Raw genomic sequence first — 27927 nt, forward strand, 5'->3', positions numbered from 1 at the left:
ATGCACCGACCCTTGGAAATATGACTGTGTACTCACAGTGTTATGTATCTCTTCAGTTCTTATTTTATTGCTATTCAGTGAAAGAAGAACTTGGTAAAAGGATAAAAGAAAGCTTCAATGCTTGTACACTCAGGTATCAGCCTCTCAACCTAATAAGTATATCAAATACTTCTAACTAATCTTTTAAAATACAGCTTTGTTCCAAAACAGATGCAAGAACTGGATTTAAGACCATTAAAAGAACTACCATTGATACACACAGTGTTGAATTTATTGACAGTAGGCACTCTTTCCTCAAAAGGCTTCAAGAGATTATATTTATTTCAATGCAATTTAATTTATATAGTCTTTTTGCTAAGCAAAACAGAAAAGTCACTTAAAATAACAGAAGGGGAATCCAAGAGACATGCAGCAAAGCAGCTCCATTGCTGTATAAACCAACAGCACCCTCATATCAAATTCTTGGCATTCAGAAACCTGTTCAGAACTTCCTACAGTCAGACAGCAAATGAACAACACTTGTAACTAATGAGGCAGTTTGATTAGCACACTGCTTATTGATTTGAGCAACTGAAAGGCAAGATGCATCTTCTAACCAGAGTTTTTCTTCAATAGCAATAATCATGATGTGACGTCCCCTTTGTACTAACGTATGTAGGAACAACTTAGCTCGTATTTTCTGGCAGCAGATAATGGTTGTACTCAGTATAAATCAAAGCTGTGCTTTAGAATCCCTGAAAAAGTCCCATTCTGAATTTCTAAAGCAATTTGCATCACGTATGATAAACAAGTTAACTTACAGCAGTCTATTCTGTACTTACAGTTGGCAGGAAGGATCCTTAGTGTTGTCAATGGAAAATACTAGAACTCCACTAATTGCTTGATAGGCCATCTCCAATTTCAAGCCACACTGGTTTGAAATTCATTTCTAGTAATCCATTTAAAGAGTGTTTTCATTCACTTTTCGTAACGTGATAAATCATTCAGCATTTGCAAGGAGAAAAAGATGAAAGAGAAGCTACTAACTGTGAAGGGATAAATGCAACTGAACACAAGATTGGGAATGTCGCAGCTTTGAATGCACGATACTCCACACACATTGATGCATCGTTAGTTAACAGTCATAACAAAACTATGACAGAACAAAGAGTTGTCACAACAGGTGTCCTTTAGAGGCCAAATATTAACTTGTGAGCAATCATTTTATTTTTCCCATTATTCAGTTTACCTTTCTGGAAATTAGTACATGTTGGGTACATTTATTTTTTCCACTATTTCACAAACCACAGGTTGAACGTTGGCAGCTTGAAAGAGATATTGTGTCAGCTTTCAAGCGAGTGTCCCTATTGAGATACAATTGTCCCTGTATGATACAGCTCACTTCTCAAAGTTTTTGTGAGCATCAATTATTTTCCGACGCACCTCCCGGTTCCTGGCCCTTTTTTCTTCATACTGGAAGACAGAGGAGGGAATTATTAGATCAGCTATTACTATCAAACAAATACATCAAAATTGTAATCACTTATAACCTTTATTACTCAGGATCAGAAACATTATCTTTGACCAGTGTTAGCTGTATTCCCCATATCTATATACCCATTCATTTTTACTTTGAAATTAACATTTATTTTATTAAAATACATGTTTCTAAGTTAGAGGTTATTAAGCTAAAGAGTATTAGATCATTCTAATAGAGAAGGTTCCATTAATCTTGAGAAGGAAGTTAATTACGTATCCATCTTAAGTCTGACAGCCACACAGACTAGAACAAGTGGCATTCATGCTGTTCTAAAGCACCGGTCAGGCTCTTCTTCTTTTAAAAGATACAGATTAACATGTGTGCCTGCCTTCTGAAATATGAATTTGTCATCACAGACTTGGTCTATTTTTGATCCCGGTCATTAATTATATGCACAGATAAGGCAGTATACAGAAATGAAAGGAACAAGGGCAAATATGGGTTGAATTAGGGTAATTTATTTAATAGAAGAAATGGGACTCCACTGTGAACAAAATCAAGAAAGCATTCATGTGTGTATCTCAAATGTGAAACCCATCTTTGAAGTATGTCCCTGCATTATTAAAAGTTTGAAGACTGAAGAATCTTTCATTACAGCCAAAAAATGAAACATTCCTATGGGCTAAAAAGAAGCAGGGGAAAAAAAAATCCTTACAGATTTGGTATGTATGTCATGAGAAGCAAATAACTCTTGATGTATCATTTAAAACATTTAACAAACAAGTATGAAAGACTAAGGAAATTACAAAGACACAATTCCCTACATAATGTAATAGACTACTAAGCAGATGGATTTTGGAAAGGGTTTGCAGTTTTTCATTCATTGTACTGACTATTTTTACAACTGAGAGGCATGAAACATAACTTAATGTTAACAGAATGCTTACTTTTTTTCCCATGCCATATTGCTTATCTTTGTTTTTCACTAATATTTATATATTATTCAGAATACAACGATGAACTTTTAGCAATTTCATCATTTTATTAGTTATTTAATGAGTTAAATTTATTTCTTACCTCTTTCTTTAAGCACTTCCGCATCTCACGATCAATATCATTGCAGTGGCCAAAAAACCTCAGAACGTTGTGCTAATAATTTGGGGAAAGGAAAAAAAACCAAAACAATTCAAGAAATTCTTCCTCCAATGTTCCACATTTCTTAAAAGCCGCTCGCATTCTGCAAAAAAACCCAGCTGGTTTTTTCACTTCTCCTTTTGTGAAAATTGCCTTAACTTTTCTGCTGAGTAGCCAGGAGCTAGAGCTACTTCTCATTTGAATGACCTCAATCTTGCAGAAAGTTTAAGGTACTCCCCATATTGTAAAATCAGACTGAAATATGATTACCTACACTGGTGTCATCGAGTCTAGATGTAGAACATGCACTTTGGTGACTGAGGAATCAGTTCTATAAATTTCACTTATCACTTGCTTCACTAACATACGAATCTTTGCATTCTGAACTCATTTGCAATTTAGAAAGATGTGGGAAGATCTACAGGCAAAGGACTTCATTATCCCAGATATGTGAAAAGTGTGAGGTGTTGTAGGTCCAGAAGATGCATCCAATGGACATAAATGACTGAAATGTTAGAACTAACATGAGGAGAAGGAGTAAAATTTCTCCAAGCCTCAAGAATATACATCACCACCTTTGTAATACGGCTCAGCTGTACGCTAGATGCATACATAAGCGTTACCCAGTTTTCATCAGGGAAACCAATGCACGTTTCTGTTGCTGATGAGCAGCTAGATGGATTAGAGGTATGCTGAACACTATTAAGAGTTCAAGTAGTAGGCAAGGTAGATGTCAGCTAGCAGAACATGGCTTGACTTAGGAGCGTGTTAATAAAAGTCTGTCATAATCTTTAACTATGGCAGTGCTATAATTAACTTGTTTATATCTCTCTGCTTTATAAAGGGCATCAGATGACACTGAAGCAGTTGCACGGGATAAATGGCTGCTTTACTGAAAGCTGAATCTGCTTTCAAAACATTTCTATTTTAGCTAATACAGACTTAACCTTTTATTCTATTCTTATACCAACATGCCTGATTTCAAGGTGAGCGCTCCTCATTCCAAACTAAGTCTACTCTTACTAGTATATACAGTGAGAAGAATCTACTTTTATTTAACCAGACTCCTGAACTGTCAACTGTTTATAACTCACATTATTAGGAAAAAGGAATCAGTCTTCCAAAAAACAGAAGTTATCCCCATTACAGCAATACGACTGTGAGACAATATGCAGCTGTCTATAAAAATAAGACATGTGTATGGCACGAGAGCAGAGCTGTAAAAAAAAAAAATTGAAATAATGATATCAAATAGGAATTAACCTCTCTCCACTAGGTATACGACTTAATATAACCAGCAGGTTCTAGATCAGAAATAAAATAAACTGAATTTTATTAAAACACAAATACAGGACTCAGAATTCAAGATAAGGATTTTTAGCCATCAGTATTAATTTAAAACATATGAAGGTTCTTAGGCCCTTCTGGCATTTCTACGAGACAGCAGATAGTCAGTAATAACTATAGTTAAGATCACAAACTCTTCACATTTCAGTGATTTCAATTTCAGTACATCTACCTTCAATTTTAAACAAAGATAATTGCTCCTTTTAAACGAATGTGAAAGTAACCTTCACTCTGTTCTGAGGAGCACAAACATACACTCAAAGGTAAGCTTAAGACTGATAAAACGAGCTCCTCTTCACATAAAAGGACCAACTCCAAACCAAAATGAAAGAATATAACCCTATGCATGAATGTATTACTGCTGCTCCTGGAGTCTTTGTAAGTCAAACGTGCAATAGATTACTTTGAATAGGTTCTATAGAAATCAAGTACAACCTTCAGTTCTAATTCTCTGCTAAACTCAAGGTAGTCAAACAAGTTACAGTTCAGGTTGGTGATGTTCTGTTCTACACAGAACCGTGCATCTTAGGTTCATGATATCTACACAGTGCATAGGAACAAGCAGACAACAGTATGAAAAACACCACGAGATGTCACTGACCAATTCCACTTTTCATACATTTCCAAACATTGTAGTACTATCTAACAAATAAAATGTACTGAATGAGCCTGGGACAGTATACTCATTTATACTAACATTTAGTGTTAAAACTCTAGAATGAATTAAAAATAGCTTCTGAATGAGTGAGATAAAGTTTCTGTACCACATCAATGAAGAGCTTTGAGCTCCTTGAAGACTATTAGGTATAATACATCCCTTTGTACATGACTACTAAGAATATTCAAATGTTAATTCCCACTTGCTCTCCAAACATGGAGTGTAAGGCACAGCAGCATATGTGCATGTATACTACTAGCATATCTGGCCTGCAGGCAGCTGGTATACAGGAATCCTGTGAGCAACTTTGTTGCATGCAGACTAAAACACTCAGAAATTATTTCAGTTTTTAATATAGACCCACCATTGTAAAGCTCCAACACAAGAAATTTTATATCCTAATAAAATCACTGGCCAAGCTTTACATACAGCTGTCAGTGCTGCTTTCAACTTTATCAGTGAAAACATAGCAGCTCTGTTTTGCAGCTGCTCTGCCTACTGGAGACTTTTTATGATCGCATGATAATCGCACCAATTCTGACACTCATTTCCCCAGCCCACCCACTCTTTTCTCTGCTCAGAACTCCTTACCTCCTTGTGACACTTCTTGAGCAGACTGATAATGAGGTTACATTCTTCAGTGTGCAGGTGAGGAGACAGGTCTGGATGCATCTTAAGTAGTGATGATTTTAGCAGTAAAAGAATCTGAGTTCCACCTGCCAACATTAAAACATGAATGTTTAAATAAAAGTTCAAGTTGATCACTTAAGAAATTATTACATGGTATTAATGTTTTTATAATAGCATTTTGAATCAAAATGCAACATAATATGTATGGTTTATATAACGCACTGAAGGTAATTAGAACTAGTATATGCCTCTTCCTTATCTGTAGAGCTCAAACATTAACTATGAGCTTAAATTCTTTGTGATCATGGACATTAAGGATACATTTGGGATTTTCCTTTTAAGGGACAATAGGAGAACTAACCTTTCTTGAACTGCAAATTATCTTCTCATCCTCCTATTTCAACGTCCATTCTAGCACATGTATTATTTATTATAGCATATATAGAATCATAAAATGTTTCAGGTTGGAAGGGACCTTTAAGATCACCTAGTTCCTGTCAATATAACCAATAGATATGGGATAACTACTATATATATGTATTTATTCTAGAATATATATTTTTATTCTTTCTACTCTCTATAGACAGGTGGAGAGGAACAGGAAGCACCCTGATATTTCATTACAACACTCTAAGGACTGGTATTTTTTAGTTATCTACGTGCTTATTGATAAATCATGATCCAAAGCTTTGGTGATGCTTTAAGAACCAGATGTGACCTCAAGAAGAGGGGAACAACAGTAACAACTTAACTCCACTTACAAATACATCTCAGTATGCTGTTAGCCTTTATTGCCGCAAGGGTGCACTGCTAAATCATGTTTAACTGCAATGTCAACCAGGACCCCCAGGTGCTCTTCCGTACAGCTCTATGGGGCACGAGCAAATTTCATTATATATATATATATATATATATTATATAACGTCTCACTTAAAAAGGAAAACATTCCCATAAGCCATTTTCAAGATCTTTTGTCAAAAAAAGGATGAAACTTTCATATAATAATGGCTGAAATAAGGATTTCTTGTTGTGGAAAAATCATTGTACCAGAGAGGGAAGAAGTCCAGTTCATACCAGGACAAATGGGCTCTACCAGCTCTACGACCACTTGAATTCATTTTCATATAACACCAGTATTAAAATCTTGCAAACTGAGTTACCTAACGTGGCACACACTTCACACAGGCTACAATGAATTAACAAACATTAAAAAAAGAAAATGTTTGATTACAAAGTAGCAAAACATCCTACAATGGTCACTGGGGGATGGACTGGAGCCTTCAGGTACTATAGAAGCTCATGACAGAATAGTGTTATCAGTGTAAATTCTGTATTTATATAGCCAGATGAGGCTATAAATATAATATATAGTCTATAAATGATCAGAGGAGGTTAATATATTTTTGCCAGAGGGAACTGATGGACAGATGAAAGGGTAATAAAAGCATGAAAAGGAATAGAACAGGCTATTGGTTTCCTTTCTTTTTAGTAATGCTTTAAGCTAAAATAAAGACAGCAAATCATCACCTTGCTAGGATTTAAAGACAAAACAGATTATTTGAAGCAAAGCAGAGAGCTACAGATCCACTTCTTTTGCACACTAATTAAAGTGATACCGTTGTAGCACGGCTCCAGCTGTGTTCGGGGACTCTTCTTGCTTTTATTCACATATTTTTCTGTTCCTAAAGGACGAAGCCAGCCCGACGTGACAGGAGCTGAGGGAGACAACCACAACCACAGCACCGGGAGAGAGGAAGTGAACGGACGAGCTCGGCCGGAAGCCTCCACAGAGAGAAGGGGCGGGAATAAGAGGGCAGGGCCTGATGTGATTGGTTCTTTCTGGCACCGGGCGGCTCCTGATTGGACGCTTCGAAAGGCGGGAGGCGGTTGGCGCGGCGCGTTGTGAGGTTGGTGCTGTGGTGGCCGCCTGAGGTGTGGGGGTGAGTGCGGGGCTGTGCTCTGAACGATATGGGATATAGGATATGGGATATGGGATATAGGATATGGGATATAGGATATGGGATATAGGATATGGGATATAGGATATGGGATATAGGATATGGGATATGGGCGAGATTGCTTTCTTGTGTGCAGGATGAGGGCTATGGAGACATGGAGCCACACTGCTGCTGTTCTTCCAGCTGTCCCTAAGGCCTCAATCAGCACTTTTCTACACCGCAGATGGCCTATGTGTTGGTGTGACTTCTTTAATATCTCACCGTTTATAGGTGTCCTCGCTATGGATGAAGTCATTATCGAATATATCCGAAGAACTGTGCTCAAAATCCCCCGTGATGAAATCATGGCGGTGCTGCAGAAGTGGGGCTTTCTCTCAGAGGCGCAGCTACAAACTATCAACTTCCGTCAGACCAAAGAGAGCATCTCTTACAGCGTGGCTCAGCTCTGCGAGGTAATTCTGTCCTCGGCATCTCCCAGTTGGACTTCAGTGCCTTGCATTGAAGCTGCCTGTCCTGGGATCTTATTGAACACTGTGTTCAGATCAGGCAGTGGAGCAGCTTCACTGGTGGGCATAGCCCTGGAACAGGCTGCCCAGAGAGGTTGTGGATGCCCCGTCCTTGGAGGTGTTCAAGACCAGGTTGGACGGGGCCCTGGGCAACCTGATGTAGTAAAGGTGTATGTTTGGTGGCCCTGCCAGGCAGGGGGGTTGGAACTACATGATCCTTGAGGTCCCTTCCAACCCGGGTCATTCTGTGATTCTGTGACAGCACTGAGCTGTCAGAGTTCAAGAAGCATCTGGATATTGCTGTTGGATATATGGTCTCATTTTTGGGTGGTCCTGTGCAGAGCCAGAAGTTGGACTCGATGATCCTTATGGGTCCTTTTCCAGCTTGGGATATTCAATGATTCTGTTCTATGTGTGATTGATCCTCACCATGCACTGTCATTTTTCCTTCCAGGAAAGTTCTGCAGACATAAAGCAAGCAGCCCTCCTAGACATCATCTGTAAGTAAAAATGAATGAATATAACATCTTTGCGATTTTCGTTTGTGTTTTTTTTCTGAGTAACTTAGTAACTCCTCTAATTACATAGCAATGACCCTAGTGCCGCAGGGATGCACTTAATGTACATAGATTACATTTTATATTAATCCCATTGTATCTGACAAATTATGTTTTCTTTTTAAAAGCTCTTCATCAACATGAGAGTGTTAGTTTCTTTAGAATTCCAGATAGCCGTCAACTTTAGTAAGTCACATCCAGAGCACAATTATACATGTAGAGAGAGAGATTCATCTGCGGTATATTCTGAGCCCTAACATCTTGCTGTGATGAGAAGTGGCATAGGGAAAAGCTGCCTGCAAGTACTCCAGGTGGAAATTTAGTTCCAATATTAATTCACGACGTGAATTTAGACTGACAGTTGTTTTAGCTAAAGCGCTTCTTCAAACACTGAACCTCAGAGATATCCTTTGTTATGAAGATCTTTTGTGATCTAATTAAGCATCTCTCCTTTAGTAAAAACTGCTCTGCTTTTAGGTTTGCTGAATAAGTTATACTGCATTGTCAGAAGTGATCTTTAAATAATGTGGTTATAAAAGTAGTAAAATGATTTTTAATTACCTTCTGATAGTATTCAATCGTTATTGAGCAATTCCTGTTTTCCCTAGACAACCACATCTATGCAAACAAAAGAGCATGGACTGTCTACTATATGAACAAAACAGGTAAAGTTCCTTTCCTTTCTGTAGTCTCACTGCCATAACTCTCAGCAATTTACTGAGTATAGATTTATTTTTAATGTTTTTCAAGTACTTTGGATTAACTCTTTTGGCAACTATTAGAAACTAATAATTTCTAATTGTCATTTATATATTAATATACACATAGCAATAATGAGACTCAAATTTAATATCCAGCTTTCCTAAAAATGCTATGCAGTGCCAGCCTCTTTTCTTCTTAATATTGTTTCAGTGAAACTAAAACCATCGTTGAACCAGTTCTTGTGAATAGAACTCAGTCAATTCTTTATTTTCTTGTTTAACAGGGGAAGAAACAGACTTCTTTGACCTCAGAGAGTTCAAAAAAAAATTCAGAAGGCGAATTCAATCAGCTTTGATAAATGTAAGAATGTCTGGATGTGTTGGGTTTGGGTGTCAATAGATTTTTCCATACGTTTAGCAAGACATTTTTTGCTTACAATCTGCATCAAAACCAGAATAGATTTAACTTGGGAATGGTGAGAACTATGTGGAAAATAGGAAAATAAAAAGTTAAACTCAACATGCTTCGGAAGTGGAAAAATAAAAATCACATCAGAGTTCAGAACATTCATTTGGTGAGGTTGTCGTTTTCCTGTGGAAATTAGATTCATTCATTTCTTGTTCAAGCAGTATCATGTTTGGTCTTGTGAACACAGGGTTAGGGCATGTTTTAATTTGTCTGGACACAGGAATGTGTGTTTAAAGCAAAGCTTTCCTTTTTCCATTCAGGTCACCATCAATTTTAAGGAATATGAAGATAATGCAATCTGGATTAGAATTGCCTGGGGAACGCCATATACAAAACCAAACCAGTACAAGACCAGTTACGTTGTGTACCACTCACAGACTCCTTATGTCTTCATCTCTGCCTCTGTCCTTAGGAGCAACTTACCTCTGCTGTGTCAGGTAGAAAACTAAACTGCACAGGCCATGACCTCATCACAATGATCTCTAAGGTCCCTTCCAACCCGCATGAGACTATTACTATTACTATTACAGTCTTTTGGATTTTTAATTCTCTTGGCTTTGAAGAGGATTTGTAACGATGAATCTCTTAATGCAGTTTTCTAATTTAACTTAATTTTTTTTCCTCTTAGCTCCTGCTTATTTTTTATTTAAAATTAAAAAGCCGGGGGTTGCAAAACCCAATCTTTGTGAATGTCACATCAAAAATAAATCCATTTTATTAGGAGTTTTGTTGATCTCTAATTATTCTAATTCCTCAAGCAAATGTTAGGCAATATCAACTAAACTGACTCAGAGAAGCTGAGGAACATTAAAATGGTGCTGTTAACTAAATGTATGAGCTCAGCAAGCAATGCTATTAATTCGCTTTTTCTACAGAATTGTGGTGATCAGTGTTGGTAGTCTTTTATTTGTGTCTGTTTCATAGATAGTCATAATAGTAGTTTCATGATCCTATTAATCTGTTTACTTTGTGGTTTTGGCACTGATAAGGCTGTATGATTATTCACTAAATCCTGGGAAGGCTCTGTATGTTAACCAAGCCTTAATAATTCTCTGCAACATGAAAACCCTGCTAGTTAAAAAGCAGCTGCTTCCTATGAAACAAAACATCTCAAAGTCTATAAATACTGTGTCTTTATTATACCCACAGTGATTATTAACATTCATGCTAAAACAATTTCAATTTTTATTTGAAGGCAATGGTTGTTGCTTCCAATTACCACGACATCTCTGAAATGGAGCTTCGAGGTCATTGTTTAAACTCCCTAAAAGATATTGTGTTTAAGAAGTACAGCCAGGTGAGCCACTTCACAAGTACATCCAAAGATGAGTCTTGCTTCTATTTCAGGCCCCCTGCCAGGGGGAAACTCCACTCTTTCAAGAGATCATCAAGTTACAATAGCACTGAACCACTGGCTTGGATAACTTTTCCTTAAGGTAACATTACAGTGGTGATGTAATTACTTGATATGCCACTTACTGTTTGCTATTATTTCTGGATGGTTAAACTTAGTCTGTGTGGCTGACCAATTCACTCCTGGGACTTCTTGGCACTGTTTCTTAGAGTAATAATTGGGGGAGGTATTAGAATGGACACTTAACTCTGTTCATCCGCATAATGTATCATAGGATGGGGGGTGTTTTCTCACCATAAAGCTGGGCTTTGTAGTCTAGTACTTATCAAAAATGTGACCACTCACTTTCAGAACGCAAAATGAAATCTAGAAAACTGTTTGCAGCTAAAGGCTCTAAAAACACAACTATATATTCTTTCCTTTTCATTTTTTTCTCGTTTAGAACTTCCAAACCAACTATCCACTACAAGAAAGGAATGTACTCACAGAAAATGGTATGTGTGTTTTTAAATTAAATGGAAGCGTGAATGTCCTCACTTGGAAGAATTGTGCTTTAAAATGTGTATCTGTATATTTCTGCCTTATGAAATGAGATTCATAATAGGAAATGCATGTGTTATATTGATGTATTATCCACCCATGGATAATATAGATGTCACTAGGAGATATGAACGCTTCCTCGTGACCTTCCATGCATTTATGAAACTAAAAATAAGTAAAGATCAGTGTCTTCTGTCATATCAACTTGTTTCCTTTCTTGGTAAGAACTGAAAGTGTATGTCATGCAACCAATTATCAAACACAGATAGTGATGAATCGTTTAAAAATTACTATTTCCATAATTTTTTGAGCATTCACCTGATCAACAAATGCAACATTTGTACTCGCTGAGAGTTGTCTTTTTTTTTCCTTTTTTTTTTTCTCCCTACCCTGCAGTGGATTTAAAGATATGTGATGAAAACAGAAGTGAGAAAGAAAGAATACACAGACTGAATCAGGAAAGCTTTGGTGCTGGTCCCCAACCCAAACTCGACTTTGCACAATATAAGGTAGTGAATGCAACAAGTTTTGTTTTGCTTTTTCCTATAATTTTAATCGAGTTACAGCTACATAAACTCGCATGTAAAAAGATGGCATTTTTTCAAACTTTAGGGAGGACATTTTAAGTGGGATAAGAGTAGTTTTAAGAAGCCTGTTTGCACTGAGATTTGGTCAGATCTTATTTCAGTCCTTTGTGCTTAGGAGCCCAACATGTGGACTTAGTTTTGTAACAAAGTTAGACTTAAACCAGCACTGCTTTAGGCTTAACTGTTAGACTTAAACCAGCACCAGAACTCAGGGTTGCTTGAGGTACATTTGAAGATCATGTCACATACAGCACAAGAATTTAATGACGCACCAATTTTCTTTTCTAATGAGCAGATGTATCTGGGATTCTCGTAATGATTTACTACATAACTGAACTGGCTGCCTCTTTCACCAGAGGACTGTTTACCACATGGTGGCACCCTCTGATTTTATTAACGGGATATTCCTCCAACTAGAATCACATTAATACTAAGGAATAAAAAAGTGATTCTTCTACTACATTACAATTTGCCTGTTCAGACCTAACTGATCATTTCAGAGATAACAGCAGACCCATAAACACCTGCTGTGCTGGAACTTGTAAAATAAGTTTTTATTACCAGGTTGGCTACAAATGCCTTTTGTTCTATACTCAAACAGTTTGAAGAAGGAACTCAAGTTAAGTCAGGCTTGTTTGAAAATATTCTAACATTCAAAACAACGGTTAGTTCCACGTTCAACTTTAATCAGCCAGAACATTTTGAGCTTAAACGTAAGTTAGTTGTTGGGAGATTATTTTAAACAATATCTGTATCTATATGTGTGTATGTATAAATGTCCATATAAAGAAACATTGCAGCTGGAACTGCCCTCATTGTTCTACAAGCTATTTGGCACATGGCTGTAAAGCTCTTCTAGGATGTATCATGGCACAGAGCAAATGCAATTTCATTTCCAACCTAAACGATTCTCTAGTTTTACACATTAACTTGAATAATAAATACATAAAATGCATGCATAGCTTATAATGCCTGGTAATTGTATCTTAACAGCTTGAGACGATGTTTAAAAGTGATCCTAAATGGGATGTTTTGGAGAAAAAAGAGCCATTCCGATGCTTGGTCAAGTTTTCTAGTCCACATCTTTTAGAATCACTGAAATCCTTGGCACCAGCAGGTGAGTATTCCAGCTCTGTCAAAAGAGATGAGAAATCTGTGGTTAAACATTTAAATCGCTTTACATTCAGCTTATGTATTGCATAGAAGAACCTGCACGGTTGGGAAATACATAGAAATAAATAGAATGAAATCGTTACCTCTAAAACGTAATGTGTAAATACGTACCTGTTTATTTTCAATAGCAGATATTCAAACTCTGTTTTCAATTAAATGGCAATGGTGAAAGGTGAAGGCTGCCCGAGTTAAGCTGTAATTACCTGTTTGTCTCTACAGGTCTGGCTGATGCACCGCTTTCCCCACTACTTACATGCATTCCACAAAAAGCCAGGAATTACTTTAAAATTAGAGAGAAGAAGTCTTTACTTCCAGGAAGCTTTGTGAGCCCTTAACTTAAATAGAAATGTTTCTATATCAAAATACACGATGCGTTTATTACTGGTCTTAATCCATAATCACCTTTAAAACAGATCTTAAAAACAACCTCATTCTTTGGTAAACCCCCTTTATTTTTATTCCTGGCTTTTGGGTTAGCCCTTAAAAACTAAAACGTCACTGTTTGTGGATTTTAAACAGCAATCACGAGTATTTAATGTTTAAATGAGATGACTGCTTGTATCTGTCAGGTGCTAAAGCCTGGTATGGATGGTAAGACATCAGTTCATTGTCATAACTGGAGGTGGCCTGATTTCAGCTGCAGGACAGCGATGAAACACAACACACACCCTGAACATGTGAATAGCCCCATTGAAATAAGTGGAACTACCACTTCAAGCCAGGTGTGCTATTGTCTTTATAGATACAGATTACATTCAAAGACCATGGCAGGGTGTAGGGGAGACTCTGATAGGCAGCAGTAAGAAATTTCCATGCAGCATTGCAGGCTGTTCAGTTCTCACTCACTATCTGTGGCAGCCAGTAATAAATATGATAATCTTTTAAAATCCCATCTCCTGCTCTTAGTATCTATGAAATAGCAGCTCACAGGGACACAATAGTCTGTGTTTTATAATGTCTGTCTCATGAGCCTGGGGACACAAGGGTTGCAGGAGCAAGACAGCAACATCCACTTGTGCCAATGGCAGCTCTGCAGTGGAGCTCTTTAGGGCTGGGAAATAGTAAATAATAGTAACTAATTATGTAGATATTTCTGTGTAACTGCCTGCATTATTCTTATTTTATGAGATTAATTTGCACTGAAGACTCAAACAAGTACTTAATTCTTAACTCTGCTACCTGGAAGCATATTGTGTGTGTGTATGGTATGCTGATAGAGACAAGCTTAGTGGCAAAGCTCTTTGGGGAAGCTGTGTGGGAATTCTATCGTATATCAAAACTGTAAATAAACGTGTAAATTAAGACATCTTACAGAATTTTGTCCTGATTTCCCTGATCCAGCCCATTTTGGTGCACACAATATAGTCTATAGGCCGGGCCGCTCCGTGACGTCCCCTCCATGTCCCCACCCCCGGAAGCGCAGCCCGAGCACCTGACATCAACATGGCGGCGGCGGGGCGGCGCGCTGTGGGCCCGGGGCAGCCACCACCACCCGTGGGGGACCCGCCGCCCGCTCGCGAACTAGTGCGGCCCTCGGTAACGGAGCTGTCCCAAGTGAGGACCAACATCCTGTGCACCGTGCCCGGCTGCGGGAAGGTGCTGCCCAACAGCCCGGCCCTCAACATGCACCTCAGCAAGGCCCACCGGCTCCAGGTACCGCCCTGTCCCCGGTGATGACCCGTTGGGCGCCCGGCTTCGGCCCGTAGTCGGAGCTGCTGGGTTGGGGGGTGTCCTCGGGGCTGTGAGGGGGAGAATATGACGGGGTGGGTCGTTAAATCCACATGAAGAACCGTGCGCAGGTCGGGGGGATCGCACCACACCTGTGTGTGGAATATTGTCCTTTATGTGCCGCTGTGCATCGCAGCTGTGCTGGGACAAAGTTTAGGACTCGATTTCTGTTCTTCCCTTCAGTGTATCGCTTGTTTTTCTATCGCTTGGGAGGTTCAGCAGCTGACAGGCCGCTCCGTGCCCGGCTACTGCTGGGTCCTCCAGCTGTTTTAATTCTTGGTAATATCATTGAGCGACGACAACAAAAAGCTGTGGGTGCCATTTTGGAGAGAAGCTTTCGTTACTACAGCACTACAGAGAAAATGCAGCGTGTGTGTGTGAGCAACCTGTGATCTGGGCAACCTGATCTAGTAAAGGTGTATGTTTGGTGCCCTGCCAGGCAGGGGGGTTGGAACTACATGATCCTTGAGGCTCCTTCCAACCCGGGTCATTCTGTGATTGTGTGTGTGTGGGGAGGAGGGCGGGTGGAGCCGCAGCTGAGCAGCCTTGTGGTTGGGGATGGCCTGGCTGCAAGTTGCTCTTATTTTTCTCCAAGTCACTGTGCAGGGGGTGTGGGTGAGAATGGCATTTGTGGAGAGCTCTGAGCACAGAGTTCTTGGCTGCAAGGAGCAGCCACAGTGGGTGAACAATTAACTGTTGTTTATGGAAATGGTGAAGGACGGAATCAACAGCAGCACGTTTCAGCCCATCGTTTGTGAGGAGGAAACGGTCTGGAGGATACTTGCAATCTTTAGTTGTGTTGTTTTTATATTCACCTTAATTGTGCTCGTTAGTGTTTGCTGTGAATTTCAGCATTACGATTCCCGTTTGAAAACAGTAAAAAACAAAAAATGCAAAAACTGAATAGAAACACAATATGCGCTAACAACTTTTGTCTTAGATGTACATTACACCTTGCATATATATGTGTATGGTAGAGGCACAAAAGTAGTTCAAAGTGGTCCTACAGGTTCAGCAGGCAGTTTTGAACTTGCTCTGAGTGTTTGCAGCAGCCCCTGATGCTGTGAGCACAGCAGCAGTGTGTTATACAGGTAAGGTGAGCGAGGAAATGCTTCCCTTTAAGCAGTTCTGAGCTGACTTCCTCGTGCCCTGTGTAACTGTGATGTGTTTCCTGCACCCTTCCACTAAGTCTAGCTTGATCCTCAACCATATGAAACATGGTTGCATGTAGCTTCTCAGGAACACCGTAATTGAAGGTGAATATTACCAAGGCTAAAGGGAGATCAAATTTTCCGTGTTGTCTTTTAGGTAAAACATATTCAGTGTTATGTGTGTCTTCAGTATGTGTCTTGAATGGGAGAATGAAGGTACTAAAGTAAGATGGAAATGTAAGTTTGTTACTATGTGTCTCCAGAAGGAGATGGAATTGAATTAATACAGGCCTTTTTCCCTTTAAGAGAGAATTTCTAGCTGTGTGTTTTCTGCTTCTTGGCTTAACTGAGCCAGTGAGAACATGAGAACAGTGGCATTTAATTTAGAAACCGGCACTTTAATATATTAGGCTTGAAAACTTTTGAATATTAATATCTTTTGTCTGTGTTGTTTTATGGGAGAAGAGGAAGGCTTCTGCACAGTTTAAATTTGAGTCTAGAGGAATTAATGTAAGGGAGAGGATTCATAGGTTCCTGTGGTAGCAAGGAGTCTGCAGTCAGTGCTGGACTGCAGTGTGCAGCTTGTCCTCTGGGTAAGTGACCTAATGCGAATGTGACACAGCCACAGTAGTTCTTATAGTAAGGCAAAGTGGATTTCTTTCCTCAGTGCTACCACCTCCTACTCCCAGGGATGTTATGAGAGGTTGCCTATAGTCTAATGTAAAGTACCGTTTTAAGTTAACCCAGCAGACAGAGTAAACCTGCTGCAGGGAAGCCAGACATCACAGAGATCACATTGGCTAAATCTGTAGCACAGCCTGGTGCTGTCTGCTCCTCCTTAATGTTGGTACAAGCCCCAGGTGTTTGTGTTCCTTGCAGTGCAACTGGCTGTACTGTGAGGTGTCAGTGCAACAAGTACCTCCAGCAACGGTGTCAGTAGGCATTGTGGAAATGCGAGGAATAAAATCAGACACACAAAGAAAGGACTTGTGAGAATGCCTGAAATGTGATTTACCAGGTAGAGCCAGGAGGGCTTTGAAGAAAGTCAAAGCAAGGATGGTGTCTGCTTAGGGTTGCTTGTATGCATACAGAATTTCTCGACTTGTCACAGCAGATCTGTTGTGATCTGCACCTGGAAAACCTGTGTTCCAGCTGTTACATCTTACTTACGTTTACGTGTTTTGATGCCACTTGGCATTATTCCGCACCTTCGTACTGAAGTCATTTCTTAACCCTGGCTGTGGTATATCTGCTGAGTGCCTGAACATATTTCCCTGTCACTTATTAGATTGTAATGTTAAATGTAGTACACTTGGAATAAATTCTCACGTGTTTCTAAATAACTTAAACTGCTGCTTACTAAGTGATTTCATCTGCACTTGGAGAGTAGAATGCAGCCTTGATTAAAGGGATAAATCTTTTATTCCTCCTGAAGGCTTGAAGACTCGCAGTTGTCTTTGAGTCACTTAATGTTTCTTTCTTCTGCTGTGTGCACGTGATAATTCTTGTGAGGTATATTATACATTTTTATTGCATTTTTGTATGTATCATACTATTGGACTGCACAGATAAGTTCATGTTTGGAATATCAGAATTGGCAGTTGTTAGTTTTGTAGACTGGGTGAATTTTGTTCTGTGACCTGATTTCCTGTGAGAAAAGGTTTTTGGCTCAAATAATGCAATAGATGGGTGTACCTTGCAGCCTCGAGCAAATATGTTGGAGGAGGTAGATAGTACATTACTAGAACTCCATGGAGCTTGTTATGGTTTCACTCAGTAATTCTGATGAATTTGGAAGATAGAATCCATAGAGGTGGAAAATTCCATTATAAGTTCCCAGATGTTTATTGAAGTACTTTCAACTCATTGAGGTGTATAAAATAATTGAGCCAAAGTTGAGGTGTATTCCGAATGCTGCCTTTAATTATAAACCTGTAAATTGTTGTCAGCTTCTCAATTTATTGTTTTTTAGGATGGAAAATTTAATGCACCAATAAGGAAGGGTTTGAAAACTCCACAGAAATTCTACTGCTGCCCGATTGAAGGCTGCCCCAGAGGACCAAACAGGCCATTTTCCCAATTTTCTCTTGTAAAACAGGTATTCCTTTTTCCCACAGCATTAATCTCATACCGCTTTGTTCCTGACTGGCTTTACTCTAGAGAGTGCATGCTTTCACATTCAGATAGGAGCAAGTCCACAGCATGTATATAGGACTTGGGGTTGTATGTGCAGAAGCTCCACGTGGGTATATGGTTGGTTAACAGTTTCTCTCTGTTTTACTATCAAAATACATTTGCTTACTAGATACCTGATTAAGAAAATACTTAAGATGTGTTTCTTTGTGAAAGATCAAAAAACATACTTCTGTTTGTCACCTGTGGAAGCCTGGACCATAGGAGATGAATGCTATGTGGTGCCGTAACTGAAAAGCAGAAGTTCTGCTGGTTACTCTGCAGTCGTCCTGTTGACTCGATACTGTTTGCTCAGTAGTAGATCCTCAGGAGTATCTATGTGTTGCAACATAGACTTGCTACAGTCTTTGGCAAGATTCCTCTCTAGCCAGTAAGACAAGGACTATAAGAAAATTCATATATTATCAGGACACACAAACTTGTATCTGCACTTTGAAGTAGTGGAAGCTGCTGATAGAGAGCTGACATGATCAGGAGCCTCCCAGTAGTTCGTTCTCGTAGTTTGGAGAGCTGAACATAGCATGAACTTTGTGTACACACCAAGTATGTGCAAATAAAGACTCTTTAATTGTTACATTCCACTTCTTGCCTGCGCTCCATCTTGGGCAGCCCTTCCTACTGAGACATTTCAAAAGATTCTAATCCTGCTTTTCAGTGCTATTCAACAGCTAAAGAAAAATATACAAATATTGTTTCCCTAGAGATGGCTTAGCTGAAGGCTGATGTTTACTTTTCATTGTGTGTCGTAGCACTTTATGAAGATGCATGCTGAAAAGAAGCACAAATGTGATAAATGTAGTAACTCCTATGGTACAGAATGGTATTTGAAACGGCATATAGAGGACTGTGGCAAGACTTTCCGGTGTACTTGTGGGTGCCCCTATGCCAGCAGACCGGCATTACTGTCTCATATTTACAGAACTGGACATGAAATTCCTGCGGAACACAGGTAAAATTTAAGCAATTAAGTACTGCTACTCGTATGCTTCCCTGAGCCCTCTGTCCCCCACATACTGGCTTTCTGTCTCTTTTCTGTTAATGTTTGAGATTAGCAGATATTGTTTTAGCTATAAAGCAATTTGCCATTTCTTTGTTCTGTTGCTCTTAGCAGTTTCTGTTTTGTTTCAGGCAAAGACAGTTGTCTAATCAATAACATCAGTTTTCCCTGTACGTAAACCAAAAAGTTCCATCAGCAAGTTACTGATGACACTTTGCTGCATGGCATAAATGTTTGTGGTTCTTGTTGGAACTGCTTTTACAGTTCTGTGGAAGTAGAGATGATTTGGAAATGCTTATGGCTGGTAATGGTGGTGTGCAATGCAATTGAGTTTTTCTTGTATAGCCTAGTCAACTTTGCTACTAAGCGGATTCTTTTGGGTTTTTTTAATGCATGTTTTGATTGATAGTTGTTTTAAGATGTACTTGTATTTCATAAAGGACAATCTGTTTCCTGAGACATAACCTATCTTCCTTGGAGGTTCAGCTGCTGCAAAATTAGTGCTCCTTCACACAGAACTTAATTATGTCCTTGGTTTCTGTGAGAGACCTTTACTTGACAATAGTTTTGTAAACCTGTCCTGTCAGTGCTCAGTCTGAGCTAGCATCAAAATCACGGACTAACTGTCTTCAGATCAGTGTGTAACATCTAAAGGGGAGAAAACCTCTAAGCCTCAACCTCCATTTAGAACATAGATCTTCATAAAAGCAGAAACCTTTTTTTTTTTTTTTTTTTTTAATGGGAGAGTAAGGCATGAAATTTTACAAAACAGGAGTTCATGGAGATCTTTTTATTATAATCAGGATTAGTCCTATACAGCCTCATCTGGGACTTGAGTTTATATTTGCAATGCAGTGACTCAAAAAAAGGAAGGCAGATGTGTTGTGCTTGAAGGGAACATAAATTATCAATCTCATATTCACAGGGATCCTCCTAGTAAGAAAAGGAAAATGGAAACCTCTGTACATAATCAGCAGTTGGCAGAGAAAGGAAATAAAACATTCGTCGATACACACAGTAATAACCCTGGGACTCAGGAGCTGGAGTCATCTGAAGTGAAACTAGTGGCATCTTTTGAAGGTTCCTGCAATTCTAACTTCACAAAGCAAGTGCACCCGAAATGTACACCCAAGATGCTTTTGCCAAAGCCCAAGGTGGCTTTGGTTAAACTTCCAGTGATGCAGTTTGCTCACTTGCCTGTGTATGTATCCGCAACAGATTCTTCTGTCAAGCCTGTTGTAGTGGCTGTTGATAATCAAGGTTCAGTTGTAAGTACTGTTCATTTATTGCCTCAATCTGTGGGAATTCTGATTCCAGCACTGGAGGCGGAAACACTTGTATTTAAAGATACTATGCCAGTTTCAAAAGTGACAAATTCTGGTGATAATGAAGCAGTAAGTACTGGTGTACAAGTCGACTTGGATAAGGTTACGTCAAATAGCCCAGGACAAGAGCTGGGGAATGTTTGTCACAAGAATAAAATTTCTTCAATAAATGTACAGACTGACTTATCTTATATTTCTCAAAATTTTGTACCAGCTGCAGCCTGGACTCCTGATTCTTCTGTATCTTCTTGTTCTCAGACAGATCTGTCATTTAGTTCACAGGTTTCGTTACCCATCAGTGTACAAACACAGACGCTGCTGCCTGCTTCCAAAGTGACTTCATCCATAGCTGCTCAGACTGATGATTTTAGTCAGGCTTGTTTTCCAACATGTGGCATTTCTAGAGAGACTCAAACCAGTAGGACGCAGGATTCTATTGATGGACGAGCACAAATGGACCAGGCTGTAATGTGCAGTGACATCTTTGAAAATGTTCATTCGTCATTTAATGTTGCTACTCAAATTGAACTTCCAGAAAATAACTTAATGACTACAAACATAGATCAAACCTTGCTGCAAAGGAGTAATTGCAAGAGCCTCAATCAAGACACAGTGAAGTCTGAATCTCTTATTGGCTTCAGTACCCAGGCTAATATACTTCCACCTCAAAATACAATGGATAATCAAACCCAGACAATGGACTTGCTAAGTGATCTGGAAAATATCTTTTCAGGAAACATGTCTGGCCAGACACTGGATAATCGTGGCCTTTTGTCTGAGACTAGTTCTAATGCTGACACGCATCTGCCATCTGGTTCATCACAGAGCACTGGAATAGACTTTGACATTGAAGAGTTCTTTTCAGCATCCAATATCCAAACTCAGACTGAAGAGAGTGAGCTTGGTACCCTGCCCTCTGAGCCAGTTTTGGAGTCACTGGACATCGAAACTCAAACTGATTTCTTATTTTCAGATAGTGCCACTCAATCATATAGCTGCAGAGGAAATTCTAACTTCTTAGGCTTGGAGATGTTTGATACGCAGACGCAGACAGACTTGAATTTCTTTTTGGACAGCAATACCCATCTGCCTTTAGGGAGTATTCTGAAGCAGTCTAGTTTCTCCATGAGCACTGACTCATCAGATACAGAAACCCAGACAGAAGTATATCCTGCCACTAAAAACGTACCTAATCAGAACATAGAAAGCAAAGTCCAGCTCAGTAGTGCTGAAACACAGACTATGGATAGCTGCTTTGAGAATCTTGGGAATTTATTCCTTACCAGCAACGAGACGCAGACAGCAATGGATGACTTTCTTCTAGCTGACTTAGCCTGGAATACAATGGAGTCCCAGTTCAGTTCAGTAGAAACACAGACCTGTGAAGAGCTGTGCTCCTTGTTTCAGAGCTCTGACAAGCCCAGTCATTGAGTGCTGTGCAACAGAACTGTTTCCTGTGGTTTGAAATTAAGTTATTGGGGTGGGAGAGATGCATCGACCAAGTAACCCATTTCACATTGTTGAATGTAGTTATTGTGTGCGGTTGGCCTAAAAGACTTTTCATGCTGAAGGTACTTCACTGAAAATGTAACTTCAATATAAGTTATATGTGCATAAGGGGGGGGTTGGGAGGGGGACAAAACATGTTAATGTACATTTGAACCTTAAAAAAACAGTTTGTGGTGCCTATGTTTTTTGCTCAATCTTCTTTACAAACTGCTTCATTTAAACCGAAGAACCTTTTGAAAGTGTCCCATGTATATCTCCATGTATATCTATTTCTGGCTTATGTATAGGGTTCCACTGTGCTAGACCAAAACCTGCCCTGTCCAATTCAGATGCTTCCCTGAATTCTCTTAGTGTAAGCTACTTCTGTTGATGTTTTTTAGGAGCTTAGTGTCTGGTATGAACATAATAAGCCGTATTGTTTTTTCCTTTATGCCTTCACAGCTCTTTCTCCTGTTTAAGTTGCAGTGTTCTGAACACCCGTCCAACAGCCATAGATACATGTAGACTTGAATTATGGAATACCAATGATCTGCAAAATATGTAGAAAGCAGTAGCTGTTCTTCCCAGATGCTACTAATGCCCATTGAAGGGTAGAAAAAGAGCTTAGAATGCATAATCACTTGGAAAATTGTTATGATGTCCTTTTAGCTCGTGTCATAAATGGGACTAAAGTAATTTAAACTCTTTGAAGGGATTTGCTTGAATTATTTCTTACTGTAAGACACAAATGTTACGATGTTTGTGCCTCAAAAACTGGAATAGTTTGTTTTCTCTGAAATCCCCCTAGTTTCCACAAAGATGTAAGTTGGGAAATGTCACAATGGTTTATATTTCCACTACCTTAACAAAAACCATCAAAGTTGAGAAACTGAATTCTTTACCTATACTTGGATTTCAGCTTCCAGAACTGATGCAAACTCAACTGCATACAACAAGGCCGGAAGATGTGCTCACAAAAACCCTTTCAGAAAAGATGTATTTTGCTTTTGCACATTGATCTGCAGCAGGTGCTTCCTGCAGCTTTTGGAAAGTTTTCTGAGTTGTAATCAAAAACTGGGACTGATCTGTCAAAGACAAACATGTGACCTCTTGGATTTCTGTATGTTTATTTTACCCTTCGTATTGTGCTTGTAGCAGATGTATTGACATGGAAGAATACAAAGCCGGTTGTGAATGTATGCTGGAATTTGGCCTTAACTGATTCTTATCTTGTTGTAGTGCCTGCAGAAATGTAGGCCTCTGGTTTTGTCCTGGACAGGTTTTAGTTTCTATTACGTTAACTGAAAAATGAAACATCTTTATGTCATATTCCCGGGCTTTACTCCTCTGCTGTTGGATGTACTGGTTATGTGTTTACTAGGCGTCCCACCAGTAACAGATGTCTCAGCTGTAGTTTTCAAAGACTTGCTATGCTTTGTGCACAGCTTCATATCCTCAGCTCGAGGATATGGGAGTGCAGTTACTCACCCAACACAACTAGCTTGTTGTCTTGAAAATGAGCAATACCTTTTGATTTTATTATCTCATCTCACCCCTCTTTAAATTGCCATACTTAATTCAACACAGTATCTGATAGGTATCAGAATCCTACGCTGGTGCCCTGTGTCTTTCAGTTTGGATATATTAAATGTTTTTCTGCAAACGCAAAGGCTGCAATCAGGCTGTTTATAGTTGCTGGATCCCACAGGAAAGCTACTGAAACCTGGTCCGAAATATCATGAGTCAATATTACTTATTCTTAAAAGTGAAACAATTTACTTTAAATGGGTAATTGACTATTTTGAGCATTGTTTTCAAAATAAACTTCTCTGAGAGCTATTTCTTGGTAGTACTAAAATGATACTTATCTCCCTTTTTCTGCAGTTTGTCTCTGATTTGATTTTCAAGGCACTGACTCTGTTGTAAGTATTGGTCAGTAGTGACTTACTGTTTTGTTAATTCTCTCCTCTGTGTCCTCCGCTGCCATTTGAGCCGCTATATGAGAAGTAACATCAGGTTGTCCACAACCTCATAGCACAAACTTTTATCTGGAAGTGATACTAATATTACTTGTGCTTTCTCTTTGCTTTTCCTGCTTCATTAAGTTACGCTGCCATTGCTAGCTCTTGATCTGGAAGTCTGTAAATATTATTCTAAAACTCAATTAGTAGTTTAATTAGTCTGATTAGTGGTAGACTTGTGCATTTCCTTCGTATTGTCAAAATACAGAATACAAATATTATCCCCCATTGGATGTTATTGTGCATGGGTGGGCAAAGCTGAGTAGTGTACTTGAAACTTTTGGCTTCTGAGAGAACACTGTTAGAAAAGTGAACTGTGTTCCATTTTCAAGGTATGTGAAAATTTTAACAAGGGAAACAAGTAAATGTAGGACACACGTTCTGTGAGAAGCACAAAACAGCCCTCAAAAAAAAGAGAAAAAAAAAATAGAGTTCTGTCTTACATCATGTCTTGTTGCCTTCTATGTGTGTTTGTATGACAATAGATGGAGTTTCTTCTATATTTGGAGTTAGGTTTGTGTCTGTTTCTACAACCATGGATGTAAAAGCTTGTTTCTGCTTTGGGAAAGGAGGGAATCTTTCCTCTGGCTCTTAATGGCGGCCTAAGAGATCTTGCTAGTTTAAAGTCAATGTATTAATGCTCCGGAATCTTAGCTATGCAAAGCTGTTTGTGTCTAGAAACTTCTCACTTCCAAAGGACTGGAATCTTGAGGAAAACAATACTTGCAGCTGTTTAACTTTAAAAGCTGTAAAAAAAAGTCCAGCTTTAAACAAGTCAGTGTCTGTAACTTAATGTATGTAACTAACACTCCACATTTTATTCCAAGACTGACTCACCCATTTTCTCAGTTGAAAACAAAAGGTTCAATTTCCCTGTTAGCCTTATACCTTGAGAGTGCAGAGGCAACAAAGAAAAGTGACTGCCTTCCACTGTTCTGAGTCTTTATCCTGGTAACACACAGTCATGTGCTGAGTCAGATGCAGGCTGGTCTTTCTGTGTGGCTGAGTACAAGATGTAAGCATTGGCAGGATTGGGATCTTTGGGTCCTCAGGGCTTTTTGGTTGTTTGATTTTGACTTTTTTTTTTTAATAACCTTTCAAATGCAGGATAAGTAAGATCAATAGAACCATATTGAATCAAAGTAAGGTGCTAGACTTGCAAAATGTTACTGAAATGACAACTCAGAGTTGAACCAAACTCTCTTGCCTTTATTACCAGGTTGTACAGCTTCCTTTTGGCTACTTTATTTTTTTTTTTAACATCATCTTTATGTGCAATTTACAGTTTCAAATACATTCACACCAAAATATTTTTTATGTTGTAAGCTTTTTCATTCCTGTTTGGTTGAAGGTGCTGCTATGCTCGTGTTCATAATAGATCTACTGTAAACAGACCTCCTTAACAATTTCACTTGAACACTATGAGGATAGGGCTGTTGAACAGCAAGCTGCTTCAATGCATGATGCAAACACGCATCTTTTGTTCCTCCTCTTGTGATGGATTTTCATTTGATCTGTTGTTTCTTTCTGTGGTTCACGTGAATCCAAATGGGTGCTAAAAGGGTTTGCTGGTTAGAGCATAACTGCATTTTCTTGTTTAAAGTGCCATTGCTACGCAGTGAGCAGCATCAAGGAACTACACTGTTCAGTTCTGTGTTGCCATGCAGACAGGTTGATGTTTGTCTTGATGTGTGTGACTCTTCCACTTTACTGAAAAAATGTCATCAGACAGCCTGAAACAGCAGAAATTCCTGACTGAGCTGCAGATCTCTAGTAAAATAACACAAGTCCTTCACTTCTCATTCTGGTTTTTCAGGAGTATCTTCAACATAACTAGCAATGGAGTATGGTGGATGGCTTGTGATGAAGTCAGCCATGACGTATCCATTTCACAATGAGTAATGCTTTACATGCATGCTTCAGGCACTTGCATGCAGAGCTAGATTGACAATACTGTTTTAAAGGTATTTGCAAGTGCATCTATGATAAAAATAAAGCTAAATATAAAAGTAGCCATATTTTTTCAACTTACAGAATTCAAAACCTTATAATGACCTAGTTTAAACTTGTAGCTATTTAGAATGATGAGGAATACATCTCATGGGTGAGCCTTTCCCAAAGCATGTGTGAGTTAATAAAGCTGAGATATGTCCTTAAAATATTCTTCTCATCACTGGTGGGATTTTGATCTAGCAGACAAATCTGGTTTTCAAAGGATGTTCATGTTTGATTCTCGCTATTTAAGCCAATAAACTTGCAATAAGCAGAGAAAAGCAAGTATTCGTTTCTGATACCTGTTTTACAAGTGACAATCCCAAAGAAAGAATGTTGTCCTAGCAATTGTGAAACATTTTAAGTATGTTAATGCATGCAGGAAAAACAACTGTGCCAAAATACTGATTCATATTTCCTTATGTTGGAAACTAAACTGTTATGCAGAGCTACTAGTAAGTTATTCACACAAGCATTGAAGCCTTGTGTTCACAAATGAAGCACTTATTTAGTCCTGTAAATTATACATATTTTGGAATAAAGTGAATTTCAATCCATTTTTGCCTTCTGTTTTCTGCTGTGATCTTCTGTAGAAGCACAAGTAGGGCATACAGTGCCTGTTAGTGGGTACCACCCATTGCTCCGTAACATCTAATCTTTGGAAAGCCAGATCTCTTTTAAATTAGTAAAGTTTTTGTAACTTACAGCAGGAATCTTACAATCAAAACCAGACAGGGCAGGTCTGCCCTGCAGACAGCAGTCAGACACTTCAAACAGTCTGTCCTCATGCAGCTTTCAGAGGTGTCAGGATGGTCTACAAGGCAGGACAGATTCTTAAGCTTGAGAGGAAGATTATGGCTGTTTAGAAATCAGGAAAGCTCCACCCATTTGTTAAATGCTTTCTTGTTTGGTGTTGATGAGAATTTACTGTTATTCCTTCTGTTGGCAGTGAAAGCACCCCTGACCCATTTGCACTCAGATTCTGAATTTCCTTTGCCTAAAGAAATTGCATCTTGGCAAGCTGACTGTGTTCCATCAAAACAATTGAAAGGAGAGGCAAGTTTTCTTTCTGGCTCCAGGATTTGATATGTCCTGTGGAATCAGTCCTTGAGAGGTTTGGACATCATAATAAAGAGCTGATTTAACTTTCAGGTGTTGTCTCATTGTATTTTTACACTTAACAACGGGGGTTTTTTTGCTTGTTTTTCAGTTCCTTTTTGCTTGTTTTTTGGGGGGGGGTTTTGGTTGTTGGGTGTTTTTGGCACCTTGAATACAGGAAACCCTTCCAACTGATCTAGCACTTAAGTTTGTTTCCTTTCCCTAGGCAGTAATGGCTTTATTCCTCAGAGAATCTGATTGTAAACAAAAGCTGCTGTTTCCTGTGGCAGAAAAAAACCAATGTCTTCCAGGTCACATAACTTAATTAGGCCTTATCACATGCTGTGAATTTATCTTTATGTTCTAGGCCTTTACTTGGCAGCCTTTCTGGGTGCCTTCTGTTAACCTTCCTCCCTCCTTTCTTGGCATATTCTTACATTTATTTTGTCCAGTATCCCTTTCTTTCAAACCTTCCATGAAGGAAGCACAAAGGAAGGTTTGCTTTAGTAAGCTAGAAACGTTCCCCTCCTTGGAAAATGGGTTTCTTACAGCAGACTTGCTGGAAATTAAATTGTAATCAGTTTTTAATTCATTTCTTGTAAACTTGGTTGACTGGTCCAAGTCTCCAAACCAGTTTGCTCAGCTGTATTTTGGGGGTGCTTTGTTCATACCTGATGGCATCTCTGTGCAAACCTTCTACCTGTGAAACAACAGTAGAGCTATGTTAGTTATTAGCAGGCTCTTCCAGCAGTGTTTGTCTGTGAAGCTCACTAGGACTTTAAGGTCAGAGTATTATTAAATGCACCATGGAGCAGAATGTGCTTTAAGTTAGACATTGATTCAGTGACCAGCAATATCAAA

The 27927-nt window shown here is 39.0% G+C and overlaps 3 protein-coding genes across 7 annotated transcripts; 2 read left to right on the forward strand and 1 right to left on the reverse strand.

Moving 5' to 3' along the window:
• Window positions 1-249: 249 nt before the first annotated feature.
• Window positions 250-7007, reverse strand: CMC2 (C-X9-C motif containing 2). 2 transcript variants are annotated; one of them, XM_015874136.2, is made up of 4 exons: window positions 6845-7007; window positions 5190-5314; window positions 2537-2608; window positions 250-1452 (listed from the first exon to the last, which is right to left on the reverse strand). In XM_015874136.2, exons 2-4 carry the CDS (start codon window positions 5268-5270, stop codon window positions 1378-1380), a joined length of 228 nt encoding a protein of 75 aa, XP_015729622.1. In that variant the 5' UTR covers window positions 5271-5314; window positions 6845-7007; the 3' UTR covers window positions 250-1377. The 2 variants fall into 2 exon arrangements, with proteins under 2 accessions (XP_015729622.1, XP_015729621.1); XM_015874135.2 differs by having other exon boundaries at window positions 6756-6866.
• A 64-nt stretch (window positions 7008-7071) lies between these two features.
• Window positions 7072-14384, forward strand: CENPN (centromere protein N). Of its 2 annotated transcripts, none has more exons than XM_015874131.2 (11): window positions 7072-7135; window positions 7457-7638; window positions 8147-8192; window positions 8858-8914; window positions 9235-9311; window positions 9680-9856; window positions 10615-10716; window positions 11216-11267; window positions 11710-11822; window positions 12894-13017; window positions 13293-14384. In XM_015874131.2, the coding sequence occupies exons 2-11, from the start codon at window positions 7468-7470 to the stop codon at window positions 13406-13408; spliced, it is 1035 nt and encodes a 344-aa protein (XP_015729617.1). In that variant the 5' UTR covers window positions 7072-7135; window positions 7457-7467; the 3' UTR covers window positions 13409-14384. The 2 variants fall into 2 exon arrangements, with proteins under 2 accessions (XP_015729617.1, XP_015729616.1); XM_015874130.2 differs by having other exon boundaries at window positions 7094-7168.
• An 82-nt stretch (window positions 14385-14466) lies between these two features.
• Window positions 14467-27119, forward strand: ATMIN (ATM interactor). Of its 3 annotated transcripts, none has more exons than XR_001557797.2 (5): window positions 14467-14726; window positions 17925-18050; window positions 18895-19094; window positions 20068-23877; window positions 25793-27119. XR_001557797.2 is itself a non-coding variant. In XM_015874127.2 (4 exons), the coding sequence occupies exons 1-4, from the start codon at window positions 14517-14519 to the stop codon at window positions 21896-21898; spliced, it is 2367 nt and encodes a 788-aa protein (XP_015729613.1). In that variant the 5' UTR covers window positions 14467-14516; the 3' UTR covers window positions 21899-27119. The 3 variants fall into 3 exon arrangements, 1 of the variants encoding a protein (XP_015729613.1); XR_001557798.2 differs by having other exon boundaries at window positions 26918-27119; XM_015874127.2 differs by having other exon boundaries at window positions 20068-27119.
• Window positions 27120-27927: the final 808 nt, after the last annotated feature.

This window comes from Coturnix japonica, chromosome 11 (assembly GCF_001577835.2).
Source record: "Coturnix japonica isolate 7356 chromosome 11, Coturnix japonica 2.1, whole genome shotgun sequence".
In the NCBI taxonomy this organism is placed as follows: domain Eukaryota; kingdom Metazoa; phylum Chordata; class Aves; order Galliformes; family Phasianidae; genus Coturnix; species Coturnix japonica.

Excerpts from the sequence above, each read along its gene's own strand:
- ATMIN (XM_015874127.2), top strand. The coding sequence starts at position 14,517 with ATGGCGGCGGCGGGGCGGCGCGCTGTGGGCCCGGGGCAGCCACCACCA. Across the intron at positions 18,051-18,894 it reads AATTTTCTCTTGTAAAACAG|CACTTTATGAAGATGCATGC; the intron begins GTATTCCTTTTT and ends TGTGTGTCGTAG. Across the intron at positions 19,095-20,067 it reads GAAATTCCTGCGGAACACAG|GGATCCTCCTAGTAAGAAAA; the intron begins GTAAAATTTAAG and ends TCATATTCACAG.
- CMC2 (XM_015874136.2), bottom strand. The coding sequence starts at position 5,270 with ATGCATCCAGACCTGTCTCCTCACCTGCACACTGAAGAATGTAACCTC. Across the intron at positions 2,609-5,189 it reads TCAAGAAGTGTCACAAGGAG|CACAACGTTCTGAGGTTTTT; the intron begins GTAAGGAGTTCT and ends CCAAATTATTAG. Across the intron at positions 1,453-2,536 it reads GGAAGTGCTTAAAGAAAGAG|TATGAAGAAAAAAGGGCCAG; the intron begins GTAAGAAATAAA and ends TCTGTCTTCCAG.
- CENPN (XM_015874131.2), top strand. The coding sequence starts at position 7,468 with ATGGATGAAGTCATTATCGAATATATCCGAAGAACTGTGCTCAAAATC. Across the intron at positions 7,639-8,146 it reads GCGTGGCTCAGCTCTGCGAG|GAAAGTTCTGCAGACATAAA; the intron begins GTAATTCTGTCC and ends TTTTCCTTCCAG. Across the intron at positions 8,915-9,234 it reads CTACTATATGAACAAAACAG|GGGAAGAAACAGACTTCTTT; the intron begins GTAAAGTTCCTT and ends CTTGTTTAACAG.